This window comes from Triturus cristatus, chromosome 4_2 (genome assembly GCF_964204655.1).
Source record: "Triturus cristatus chromosome 4_2, aTriCri1.1, whole genome shotgun sequence".
In the NCBI taxonomy this organism is placed as follows: Eukaryota; Metazoa; Chordata; class Amphibia; order Caudata; family Salamandridae; genus Triturus; species Triturus cristatus.
Window position 1 is genome coordinate 702,905,615 of NC_140586.1, and position 14,149 is coordinate 702,919,763.

The 14,149-nt window shown below is 46.4% G+C and overlaps 1 protein-coding gene across 1 annotated transcript in view; it reads left to right on the forward strand.

The window, feature by feature from the left end:
* Positions 1 to 14,149, forward strand: part of FAM151A (family with sequence similarity 151 member A) — a 248,029-nt gene that overhangs the window by 103,794 nt on the left and 130,086 nt on the right. The window contains exon 3 of the mRNA XM_085600147.1: positions 10,738 to 10,887. Within this exon, the coding sequence (XP_085456273.1) occupies positions 10,738 to 10,887 (150 nt within the window). The remainder of the gene's footprint in view (positions 1 to 10,737; positions 10,888 to 14,149) is intronic.

A 14,149-nucleotide genomic window follows, 5' to 3' on the forward strand; every position in this document is an offset into this window, starting at 1 on the left:
ACCACTTCACGCGACTTATCTAACTGCTTGACACTGACACTGGAAGTACAAACCGCTCTTCATTCAAATAAGAGCATTGAAATGTGTGGTTTAAGCGTCCACCACAGGCGTCACAAGTGACGTGACCCTGCCAATAAAAGGGACCGGGTGCACGTGATCGTGGCAAGTTGATTAAGCTCTACCACTCTGTCTGTGTCAATCATTAGTAGCAGGTGGGCCTAGGGCCCACAAGACTACAATGGCGACGAGTGGGTCTTATCCCACGTATGAGGTAGCAGGCACCTCACAGTTCCCGTGGCGGCAGTATAGCCCAAGGATCCCTACACCTCCTGCCGATTCTGTCCTGGCTGGCCCTGAGGTAGGAGATAAGAGACTGGTCATCTCCCACTGTCCGGCGCTCCCATTGTCGCCAGCCCGATGAGTTGCGGCATGAACAGGAGGATAGTGTGATAAGGAGGGGTCCACAGCAGTGTGCCGACGAGCCCTGAACACCCCCACAGTACGGCAGGCCAGGGATTGGTTATGCTCACACATACTGAGGCGCCAGCAAGTTGCCCCTGCCTACCACCACTCACCCGTGCGAGTAAGAAGTGCGGTGAAGCTACAGCAGGGCAGCGCTGACCGGCAAGCGCAGGGAGGCTGCACCAGCTCTGAAAGTCCAGACGGTCACTGCCAAACTCAATCTGCCGCCCAACTCCAGTACCAAACCGGTAGTGCCCTTGCAATCTGGCCACTCACAATGCAGCACAAGGCAGCGCCCCTCTGACTGCAGTAGAAGCAGGAAGTACTGAGACATTGGCCAGCAATGAAAGGCATGAACCAAGGCTGCACCTGCCCCAATCAAGCCCCTGCTACGCCTGGTAGAGCCTGCTGCCGCTGTTAGGCCTGGGAGGTCCCCGCCACAAACAAGGAATGCCCAATGCCCCTCACAGACCAGCTAGAAAGCCTGAGGCCCTGTGACCCAACTGGCCTCAAGCGCACCACGAGGTGTGGTGGAAATGAGCCGGCCCGAAGGGTAAAATGAATTAAGAACTTACTGGAGTGATTCCATGCGACGGCCCGACTGGGGTTAATATAAGAGCTACCCGGGACTGCGCGTCCGTAGACACAAGACAGCCACCAGTGCAAAGGGACGTCCCTGAAAACAGCTCAATGGAAGAACCAAAAGTAAGCCGCAGCAAGCACGAACCGCATATTTTCCCAACGCTCCCAGTGCAACCGTCAATTCCTAAGCATCAGCAGTCTAAATCAGACAGCAACTGCAGATGCCATGGTAGAAGAACGGCACCAGCAAAAACACAGGACTGCGAAGTCCCTCGAATCATCCCTACTCCAAGTGAATCAACACTACCTGTCGTACAGGTCTAATGGCAACCACAACATCATTGCCATGTGCATCACCCAATCCAGCCAAGGAGCAGTTTGTCACCAGGGTTGAGCCTTGCCACTGCAGAGCACCAAGAGGCTGAAGTGCCCTTGGCAAGTCTTGTCATCATATTGCCCCGATGCCTCAAGACAAGCCTCTGTAGCGGGACTCCACTGACGCTCCTGATGCACCATGTTAAGTTGTCTGACACCAAAAGCATCACCACCAGAGCACACAGGTCCATTCAACAGTGCATAAGTGGACAATGATCCAACGGGCAGGCTGCCAAGGAATCCAGACTCCATCGATGCATCGTTCGTGCCCAGCAGTAGCTGGTTAAAATATGGACATGTGCCGAGATGCCCAGGTGCTCCCAGCTGCACCTGTCCTCTGTTGTCCTGTGCACTGCCTCCAAAGAGTAAGAGACTAATTGGTGTTGTATGTGCGTAGTTCATTTCCATAGGTTGGACTTTGTTTTGTTTTAATAAACTTTGGGAGGAATGTATTGTTGTGCTGGAGACGTTCTTGTGTCTCAGCAGGCACTTAGTTTGCCAGCCACTCCCTTGAGGGCTGGACACACTTGCACTCCACACCCATCCACCACAGGTGTCATGAGTGACATGACCCTGCCAATAAAAGGGCAAGGGTACACATGCACGTGGCCAGTTGATTAAGCATTACGACTGTGCCTGTGTCAATTATTAGTAGCATGTGGGCCTAGGGCCCACAACACTACTGTGAGGAGTGCCGGCAACGTGTTCGAGTATGCTGGTGGGTAGACATGGCCTCAGGCCTGGTATAAATGAAGACGCTGAGACAGAGCGATAAACACTTCTTGGCTGTGGCGCAGGTGGTCTTCCTGACTCCGCTTGCCCATACCATTATTTATTCTAGATGGCCCACGTGACCGTGGGACCGCACCAAACAAATCTGAAACGTGGGTGACAACAACAAACTCCCCATCAAATACATTAGCATGTTCAGGAAGCCCACGTATAACATTACACCCACCATCTTGACTCAATAACAATTTTCTTAAAAGTCTTTTACTTTCAGTTTGATTTAACATGTAATGTGTATGCCTTTAGCACAGTGTACTGGTATAGATCTCAGAAAAATAAAGACAAAGCATGAACGCATTTGATGTAAAACTGGAGGAACTGAAGAGATACCAATATAGTGGCAGAATTGCAGAATGAAAGAAGGTTAGTCCCAGCTTCCCTCCATAACCAAGTTGGGTGATCCCAGGCAATCACATTATTTTACTGTGCCTCCTTTTTCTTTAACATTACAATTATGAGCACTTTAAAATACACCAGTTCAGGATACCAAAACCAATGTGTTTTAATCAGTGCTTGAAATGGTAAAATGGAAGTGCAGGTACTCTGTACCAGAGTAACTTCTTGTTTCTGAGAAGTGCTGGGACTCTCTAATTAAAAGTATTATGTTTTTCTTGAGAAGTGCAGACACTCTCCCTATCAAAATAAAAAGGTGCTGGTACCCAGTACCAGACAGTACCGGCCCATTTAAAGCACTAGTTTTAATAGGTTTTAACATTGGTGTATCTATAATATCAACCACACTACACATGACAACTGACTTGCCACATGGTTCACTAATAGCATTGTGATAGGATGATGGGGGAGGGGTATGAATGATTCTAAGTTCATGTTTAGAAACTATCACTTCTATTAAATGCCACTGAATCTAATGCTTTAAAGTGAATGCTTCACAGGAAGTAGGGCAGGCCTCAAGTAGCAGGGCAGTCATCTGGAGAACAATGCAGGTCTCAAGGAGCAGCGTATTTCTGTGGGGACCAAGGCAGCCCTTCTTCTGTAGTCTATAGGGCCAGCAGTGTACTGAAGAGGTGGTCCAGGAGGTCTAGTCTTTGAAGTGGGGATGATATCCTGGCTACCCCCACATTTGGGCTGCAAAGTTCGTCCCTTCCCCTGCCAAGGCTCTAAGTAGCCTGGGGTGACAAAAGACTTTTGTCAGTTGCCTTTGTAATTTGTGCTGGAGGGGCAGGGAACAGCCCCATCCATTCTGGCAGGGTTGCCCATCCTGCCAACACTTAGTCCCCCTTTGTCTCACTGTGTGGGAGAAATACACTAAGGGCAACTGTCCAGCTATTCATAGTCATGTGACCCAGAACACAGACAGCAGGCACCAAATGGTTAGTGCAAGAAAATGCTAACTTTCTAAAAATGATATCTTTAGAATTGTGACTTAAAATCAGGCTTTACCATAAAAGAAGATTTTAAGTTACAATTAGTTTGAGTCCAAACTTTACATTCAAGTTCCCAATCAAAACTTAGCACTTATTAAATGTAATAAGGTAACCCAATGTTATCCATTGACATCAGCTCCCCCTGTAGTAGGTGTTCTTACTATGCCTACAGTCACCATTGCCTGGTGCTGCCTCGTTTTGCTGGGTACTGTTGATTACTGTGCCATCTTTTAGCCGCAAAATTACTCAATATATGGCTGCCTGTTTAGTCTCTAACTATATTTCGCCGCTAAGTTCATTTTTTCCGCCTTCTAGTTAATTTATGCTGCCTTAAGTTCTTTTTGCCGCCTTAAGCTTATCGTTGCAGCTGTTAAGTTCATTTTGCTGCCTTATAGTTCATTTTGCTGATCGCTCCTTTTCCACCCACTCTTTCGTGCCCGTTTGCCCTCCCGCTTCCTGCCACCCAGCACCCTGCCCCCTCCCAGGACATACTCAATGGAGGCAGCACCAAAGTCGTGCCAATGGAAACCCCATCTGCGCCCGTCCACGCCTGGACCGTGCCCAGCGCCAGGAACTCTGGCCCTCTGGACACCCACAGATACTCCTCCACAGAACTAAAAGCCTTGGACCAACAACTGCTGCCTTGCATCTCCCTGATCAATGGCAGGACCGTTCTCTTGCCATCGCTGTCTCTTTGCCTGCAACTGAGGACCCCCCACCCTCATGGAAACCCGCACTACTCCCACTCCGCAGACCGCGACGGATCCAGAACCACTCAGATGCCTCGTGCTCAACACTCAATCTCTCTACAAACATACCACCGAAGTCTGGAACACCATCTCTACCCTCACCCCGTTGTGACCTTCATCACAGAGACCTAGCTCAAACCCTCTGCCACCCCTGATATCACCACGGCAATGTCCAACAGCTACAAGACAACACACTGGGACTACACTAACAAACACGGAGGAGGCATGGCTGTCATCCACAAAGAAACAATCCCCTGCATCATCACACCAATCATGGAACACCTCAACTTCCAACTCCACACCAACAGAACAACCATCAGAGGCACCATTGCCTACAGACCCCCAGGACCACGCACCGGCTTCTGCAACACCATCACCAACTTCATCGCCCCATTTGCCGTCGATTCCAAGCACTACATCTTCCTCAGAGAGCTCAATTTGCACCTGAACGACCAAACAGACACAAATTCCATCAACCTCCTGGAATGTATGGGCAACATCAGCCTCATCCAACTGGTCACCGACCCCACACAGAGAGCAGGACCCACAATGGACCTGATCTTTATGGCCTATGACAGAGTCAAATACAGCCATGCCGCAGAACTCACCTGGGCCGACTACTCCATTGTCCACATCACCATCGCAGGAACACCATGCACCACCTGGAGCCCCCAATCTCTCCTTCCATCACTGGAAGGAAGTGACACAGACCAAATGGATGGACTCCCTCAACACCACCTAGTCCAACCCCGCAACCAACCTGGAACAAACAGTTCATAACTTCATCACCTGGATCACCAACGCAACCGGCCTATCTGCCCCCATCAAACAAACCAAGACCTGCAGATCCACCAAAAGGCAGCTGGTACACACCCGAACTCAGGACCATGAAACACAGCTGCAAACAACTGGAGAGAAGATGGCGCACCAACAGAGACATCACAGACCGAGCCACCTTTAAGTCAGCCCTCAACGTGTACGACCAAAGACTCAAATACGCAAAGAATTACACTCTTGCAAACTGCATCGAGGCAAGTGCCAACCACACCAAGGAACTCTTCAGCATCATCAGAGATTTCTCCTGTCCCACAGCCATTGAAAAACGCGGTCCCTCCTTCACAGGAACTCTGCGATGCTCTAGCGAACCATTTTGCAACAAGATATCCACCATCTAGAGGAACTTTGAACCCGAACCCTTGGACCTCCACAGCCTCCTCACTCCAATGGAAACCTCCCCTGACCAGCCACTAATCGCATAGAAACAGCTCACCACTCAGAACACCAAAACCATCATGAACTCCATCCACTCGGGAGCACCCATGGACCCTCGCCGCCACTGCCTCTTCAACCTCGGAGGCAAGGATTTCAGCCACCAACTGACCACCATCCTCAATGCATCCATCACCACAGAAGTTAGACCTCTCCTCAAGAAACCCTCGCGGCTTCCTTTCCCCACCAAAGTTATCGAGAAGGCCATCAACCAGCAGCTCACCGAACACCTGGAGAGAAACAACCTGCTTGACACCTCCCAATCCGGTTTCTGCACCAATCACATCACCAAGACTGCCTTGATTGCTGCCACTGACGACATTGGCACCCTCCTCAAGTGAAGACAATTGGTGGCCATGATCCTCCTCAACCTCTCCACAGCGTTTGACACCGTATGCCACCACGCACTCATCATGAGACTGCAGCACATCGGGATCCAGGAGGATGCCCTCAGATGGATCGCTTTGTCCCTCAAGGGACAAACTCAGGGAATCCACCTACCTCCCTTCACCTTTGAACCCAAGAGCACCATCTGCAGTGTCACCCAAGGCTCATCCCTCAGCTCCACCCTCTTCAACACCTACATGACACCTCTAGCCGACATCGTCTGAACCCACAATCTCAACATCATATCCTACGCCATCGACACCAAGCTCATCCTCTGGCTCTCAGCAGACCCTTTCACAGTGAAGATCAACTTCCACAACTGCATGAAGAAGGTCACCAAATGAATGAAGACCAACCGTCTAAAGATCAACACTGACAAGACTGAAGTGCTGATCTTTGGCAACAGCACCTCCCCTTGGAACGACACCAGGTGGCCCGCTGAACTCTGACCCACTCCCACATGGACAGACCACGCCCGCAACCTCGGCATTATCCTGGACTGCAAACTCAACATGAAACGACAGATAAACGCAGTCTTCTCCGCCTGCTTCCACACTATCCTTATGCTCCAAAAACATTTTGAATGGCTCCCCATTGGCACAAGAAAACCATTCACTAAAGCTCTAGTCACCAGCCGTCTGGACTATGGCAATGCACTGTAGGCAGAAACCACCACCGAACTCATTAGGAGTCCACAGACAGTACAGAACTCAGCGGCTAAACTCATCCTCAACCTGCCCAAATGGACCCACATCACCCCAAACTTTAGGAACCTCCACTGACTCCCCTTCCAGAAAAGATGCCAATTCAAGTTATTGACACACGCCTACAAAGCCCTCCACGACCTAGGATCAGCATGGATCAGCCACCGCCTATATTTCCACCAACCAGCCAGAGACCGCTCCACCTCCTGGCCCTTGCAGAGACACTGCACATTCGCCAAAACCACAGCAGAGGCCGTTCCCACACCTACCTTGCCGTCAAATCCTGGGGTGGCTTTGCTCTCCACCTCCAGACATCACCCTCGCTGGCAGAATTCAGGAAGAGACTCAAGACCTGGTTTTTCAACTGAGCCCAGCAATCTAGCATCTAGATATCCTCACAGGTGATTAGCTGCGCTGTACAAATCCTGTTTGGTTGGTTGATTGATTGATTGATTGATTGATTGATTGATGGGAGGGATAGGCCTTACAGTAGTGAAAAATTAATTTAGGAGTTTCTCACTACCATTATATGTAAAACTTTAAAACACATGACCTACTTTTAAAAAATTCAATGCACCCTGTCCTATGGCTGTTTAGGGACTATCTTGAGGTGACTAACATGTTTCAAAAATGAAGGTTTATACCTGGCAAAAGATTTATTTTGCCAGGTCACATTGGCAGTTTTAAAACTGCACTACAAGCATGATTCCAGTTGAAAATCGTTTATCCAATGTAGGACAAAGTTAATGGCTTGATTGGGGCACCATGGTACTTACACATCCTTCATGTGCTCTGCTGCCTTTTAGCATGGTTCGTACTACAGAAATACCACGTAGATACATACATGTACATCATGACGTAGCACAGTCATACTCTTCGCATGACTGCATTCTTCAAAGCCTCATCAGATGCAATGGAGGGTGAGATATAGCCCTATACAATACGGTGGATCAGAGGGAGCAGGAAGTAGGGTGAGAAATAAAACATGAATTAAGTTGGGAGTTAATCTTTTTAAATAGCAGCGTCAGGGACCACCAGATCTATAGAAATAAGTGAAGGGAAAGGAATCGAGGCTTGACTATATAAACAGAGGGACACAAGGTTTAGGAGGTGCTACAGACTCCTTCATTGAGCACAATAGCAACATGGAGATCTCTGTAATTTAGCAAACAGGAAGACAGTGGTGGATCCTTTTGGAAACCCTGAGGGTTTTCCTGCCAGGGCAGAATCAACAAGATTGATTTATTAGGATTACTCAGCTGAGGCGATTACATAAAATACTGTATCAATTTATGTGTAGATTGAAGTTGATTGATGAAAAAGTTACCTCCTCAACCTATAACTAAATCAGGAACTTATTGTCACTACTATCATGTATCCACTATTTTTTAAACTGTGATTCCAGTATTTCCTATCCCTTGAATTGTATCTCTCCATCTGAAACTTCAAGGGTGAACAAACCCTGCATTATGTATAACCAATGGTGAAGAAAGATTTTGTCCAGCCATATCTGATTATATGGATATTGTAGCACATCTGTCCTTTCTAGATGGTACCACAGATCTTTCTTTTTTTTTAATCCTATTTTTGCTGGCTTTTGGACTGTATACTGGAACTCTATATGTGGCCTATTTAACTTCACTGTAAAGCCATTGTAAATGGTGCCTAAAGTGCATCTATGACATGGAAAGTTAAATATCGTACTTGGGCTGCAGTGAACATGTACACCACCCCCATATGCGACAAAATTATATTTATGCCAGAATCTCCACTGTGCTCTGGCTAGGCTGAAGATTAAATCAACTGCAGAGACAAATGGCAGGTAAACTGTCTTTGCCATGTATGAAAAGCCCATTTGTATATATTCATAAGTAAACCCTAATGTGTGCCTTGTAGGCGCAGAGGCAAGGGTGTTGTTATATACAAAATAGGGCATACTGCATATTGGGGTAAGGGTGCCCTTACCATTAAATACAAATTGAAAGCTATTTCATTGTGCAGGTCTTGATAGACTTTGTCCTAATAGGCATAGTTGGGATTACCATCTTTATTTTCCACCTTCACTTAAGAAAGGGCTAGAACACGTCCAAAAGTTATTTCCTGTTTAGTTCTTAAAATCAGATTTTATGGTAAAATCAAATTTTTTGATAACTTAAAAAAGTAACTTTGTAAAAATGTACTTCAGGCTACCTGAGCCAGAACTGACTGAAAACCAGCTCTCCCTCTCATCACACCTCCAGAGCTTTAATACAGATCCTTGCTGGGAGAGTTATCCACCTTGGCTCAAAGGGCAATGGTCTGCCTTTGACCTCAGGAAAGACTAATGGGTGACCCCTTAGCAGGAATAAGCTATCTGCAAATGAACACCAGCAGTTGGCTGAACAAAAGGCAGCTTTAGCATTACCTCTGTTGACTTGAAGATGTCAGGGGTGCTTCTCTTTTTCATTTCCAGGAATCTCCCAGACAGCCATTCTCTAGTGAGAGTAGGAGGTAAAACCAGTTCTACCACTCATCACAGCTCCAGATCTGCAATAAACATTGTTGGCTGAGAGAGTTAATGGCCTTGGCTCAGGCAACAACTGCCTGCCTCGGAGCCCAGAAAAGGCCAATGGTGTTAACTGCTGACCACCTAGCAGGTGTTAGCTGTCTAGGAGTGGACATGAACAGTTGGCAGGACAGAGGGCAGCATTTGAATTATCTCTTTGACTAGGAGATACCATGGGGGCACTCTTCTATTTATCCCCATGACCCTCCTAAACAGTTAGGCTCCAGTCACAGTAGAAGGGGAAACTAGTGTTGACCCTGTTAGGTAGGCAGTAGTAAGAAGCTAAAAATAGGCCTGTCAGGTGGCAGCTGGTCCTGCTTGTCTTATTTAAACAGGAGATCCTGTGTAATTTTACAGTAAGGCAAATAGGAAGTGCAGCAAAACGAGGAAAGGGGCTGGAAGAAAATAGGATTGGGTGGGAGATTTTATTCAATCACTGGCTAGTGCACAAGAAAACTCTAGCACCTCAAACTCAGAACATTTGTGGACAGGGAAAGGCTCCATCTGAAGCAGAAGGCCCTACGTGAACGATCATCCTGATTTCTGACTCCTCGCTCCTGGCTGCTGAATCCTGCTTGAAGACGAGGGCTCAAACAAAGAGTAAAGGACTTGCTGGCCTGGAAATGAAACTGCTCTCCACGGGTCAAGTTGTTGGCCTTCTGTGTACCTGCTTCATGGGCACAAAATGCAAAAGGACTCCTGACTTTAAGCGGACCCACCCTACTAAAGCGCACTAGACCCTGCAGGAGACCTGGCTGGGGAGAGACCTGATGCCCACTATCCTGCTGTGAGGAGCTAGGGAATGCAGCCTTCCGAACAGTCAGAGAACCAAGTCTGAAGGAAAAAAGCTTTGACCAGGGCAACCCAATTGGTGTATGTGACCTCCGACCTCTCTTCCATTGCAGTGGGCCTGATTTTGCACCTAGGCCCCAATCCACTGCAAACTGTTGCTTTTCTGTAGAGCTTGACATTTTGTAGACACTTTTTGTCTTAAAACTTTAAAAATTAATATCTCCAGTTCCCCTTCATCTATTTGGACGATGTTGGTGTCCTTATGCTTGTTACATGTTTTTCTATTATTCTAAAGTAGTTTGGGGATGTTATTGTCTTGTGTTCTTTACTTTATAAGTGTTGGTACTGTTTGAACTTAGCTCCCTGCTCTGGGGATTGCCTGCTGCTTGTGCTATAGCTACGATGGACGTTATAGAGATTCTTTTATAACTGTGTTTGACCTAACCAGATTGGGTTTACTGAGTCGGTAGGAGTGCCCCACTCTGAAATTAATAACCCAATTTCTGACAGCTATGAATAAACTCAAGCTTGTGACCAGACTACAGCTTCTCCAGAATGTGGCAACCCATCTGGTATCACTGTTAGACAATCACTTCTTTTTCTTCAAGTGTCACAGTCATGCTGAAAAAGGACTGTCCTATGTAAGTCAATGAGGCAATAAATTGATGCTCTAAATTCCTACTATTTCGTATCGACAGGTAGTACCATGGTTCTGGAAGCTGATGTTAACATAGAAGGTTTAAACACTATCAATGAGACAAAAATTCCAATCATGGCCCACCCGCCGGATGTGTACAGCGATAATACCCTCGAGGAGTGGCTGGGAGCAGTTCTGGATTCAAAGAAAGGTAATATTGGGTCATGCATGCCTGGTACTTAGGGATAGTCTTGAAAGTGTTTTTTGTTTTATTTGACTAATTATTGTTTTGAGTGAAATACAGTTTTTAATACAATAAAAATGTTTTCTAAAAGGTGCATCCATATTATCATATTTCATGTTATCACACTATGATATCAACAGCTCAGCCCATTAACAAGAGTCCCCAAAAAGATTTATACATTATTTGCCCTTTTCCTTTCTAAGTTAGGTATGAGTTTATGGTGTACTGTTAAATCTCTCTGAGCATCTCGGCTCCATGTCAAATGCTTCAGCTTTTCTTCATGTCCATTTCTGCTGAGACCATCCTCTCCCGGCAGTACAGTCAGAAACAAATTTCCATTTCCTTGAGAATAACTTCTTGCCGGTCATAGTTCACAAAAATGTATGAGTGTAAAAACAGTCTTTTGGTAACAGAATGTATGGTCCTTTAGTTCTTCATTATTGAAAATATTATTAAAGATTTGGGTACAACAGCCCTTTGAGGATAGTTCATTGCCTGTGTAAGGATATTTAAGTGAAAATAATTGTATTCTACAAAATGTATCTGTATCATCAATGAAACCCTATATTGGTTCAAAGAACGAAGGTTAAGAGAAGGTTTAGGTGAATAGCTGTTAATAAGGAGTACAACAGAAAGACAGCAAATGGCAGTTAATGAGCAATCAATCTTTCCTCCACCCATCTCCATATATGAAAAATGGAAATGAGATGTGAATAAGAGACTGAGTCTGTAAGTAAATGACGTGCATTGATTCACAAAAATACCAAGGGCAGTAGGAGGGACATGACATCCTCCTTGATCCTCTGATACATCACAGGGTTGATCCCTTGTCACACAAAGAACCAAGCCAAGCTACCTCTCCTCTCATTCCATCTGCCTACAGTACTGAGAAAATGGAGAGAGGCAGAGAGCTATAGGTGATCGGGGAAAACGCTATGTGGGACCTGATGTTGAATGTGGATGATGAAGGAGAAGCCACCCCCTGGAATGCTTGGCTCCAGAAGCCCATACAAGCCCATCAACTGATTTCCTTGGAGAGTGCGCCTTCAGTTCAACGAAGATTAGCCATCTATACTGCAACTCTTATACCCAGGCCTCTACAAGGGATTCATTACAGTTTCCTAGATTGTGGAGTGGAAAGGAACTGAAATGAACAACTCATCAGAAGACGTGCAATGATGCATGAATGAGTAGCAAGAAGAGAGTGCCAATGGTGGCATCTTCTACCTGTTCCCAGCTCACCTACCAACTGAAATGAAAAACGACCTTGAATAATTTGTACTGACAAGGGCATCCAAAAGGAGCATCATTGAGTTTGGGGTTTCCAAGTCCTTCCGGTACCCTTGGCTTTCTGTATTGTGGAGAAAGACAAGGAATTCTGGGTGGATAAACTGGAACAAGCTATGTGTTGGAAAATACCGTTTCAAACAATTCACTCTGGCAAAACTGAATGAAGAATTCTAAAAATTACTCTTTGTCTGGGTGCATTACCAAAAGAATCTATTAGTAAATGTTACTGCCTCACAGAGGTGGGGATGGGAGCGGTAGAGTTTGGAGAAAGTATAGAAAATAAAACTTTAGTGTATGTGGATTACCAAAAGCAGCCACCGGAGAACACATCTGGACACTGTGCAGACTCGGAAGAAAGAAGCTGCTGTCTTAACCTTCCTCTGAAGAGGAAAAGGCTCCATCCTGCTCTCAAAGTGTACCTAAGCACTAGAAGGACAAAGAAGGGCCCGTCGTGTGCGGGAGAACAGCTTCCAGCTCGATGGGAAGAGAGCAGTACTGCATCCTGTTGATCCCTGGCTGGAGAGAGACCTGGACCACAGGATCCTTCTCTGCAAGCCTGGGAGGGAGTTGTGTGAGACACTAGCAGTGACTCTTGCTTATTGCAGGAAGCAGGGGCAGAGAGGTTCATTTATTTGTTGCAGTTTTATATAGTGCGAACGTGACCCGAAGCTTTGGAGTGCTTTACAATGAGCACCAGTTACATTACACAAGGACACATTAATTTTTGTGGGCATGGGTAGATTATGTGATTTAACCAGAATCACAGGTTTTTTGAGCCCACGCTAAGTCTCAAACCTGGTTCCCCAGTTCCAAATTCGGCAGTTCTGGTTATTACGCCACATCCTCTCTCCGGTGAGTTCTGCCTCACCCTTGGAGCTGTGACTGGCATCTTCCAGAAGCAGTACCAGACTACTACATAAATTAGGTCATGTACCTAAATAAAAGATGGCCTCATTAGCGAATCAGATACCTTAAAAACTGGCCTACAATTGTAAATCGGGCAGTTTTGCACTTGTAAGGACTAGTTGTATAGGTGTTTTACAAAATATGGGAGACTGTATGCATGTGTGCTTGCTTTAGGATTCCTAACTTTACTACTACTAAATGCCTTTTGTGAATACCGAAAATCGTAAAGTTAGGATTTTGTCTCAGATTACTTTTGTGAATCAGGCCCCATGTGTTTACAAGTCAGTTAGTATGTGCCATACATTCATGGTGTGGTGTGGTATTACCGTGTGGGTGAATTTGTTAGAGTTTAGTACTACCATGATCAGTTGACTCAGCCGACACAGCAAGAGAAATTATTTTGTTTGAATAGATAATTCTCCCCCACATAAGATTTTCTAGAGGCAGGCCTAAAACAGGCTAATGAGAGGAACGATTACTGTTAATGGCATTCTCTATACAGCCAAAGTGACATGAGTGATTCTGCATGTAAAGTGCTTGTGAAGGAGAAGGACTTGTTCAGGGGCCCAAAATGTGGAATATGTGAAGTCCTGTGTAAGGAGGTTACTCTCCACCCAGCTCCTCAGAAGAGTCCATACAAAACTCTGCAGCCATACTCATCCTGGACGTCCTCAAATGAACCCACATCACCCCCCACCCGAGAGACCTCTACTGGCTCCCCATCCAGAAGAGATGCCAGTTCAAGATCCTCACACATGCCTGCAAAGCCCTCCACAACCTCGGACCTGCCTACATCAATCATCGATGGAACTTACAACAACCTGCTAGACACCTGCATTCCTCTTCACTCGACCTCGCAAACACACCCCGCATCTATCGCAGCCGGAGCGTTGGCTGCTCCTTCTCTTACGTCGCTGCCAAGACCTGTAACGACCTTCCGCTCCAGCCTCCTCGCTGGCAGATGTCAAAGAGAGACTCAAGACCTGGCTCTTTGATGGAGACACAGTGCCTAGATACCACTAGGGGTAAGTGG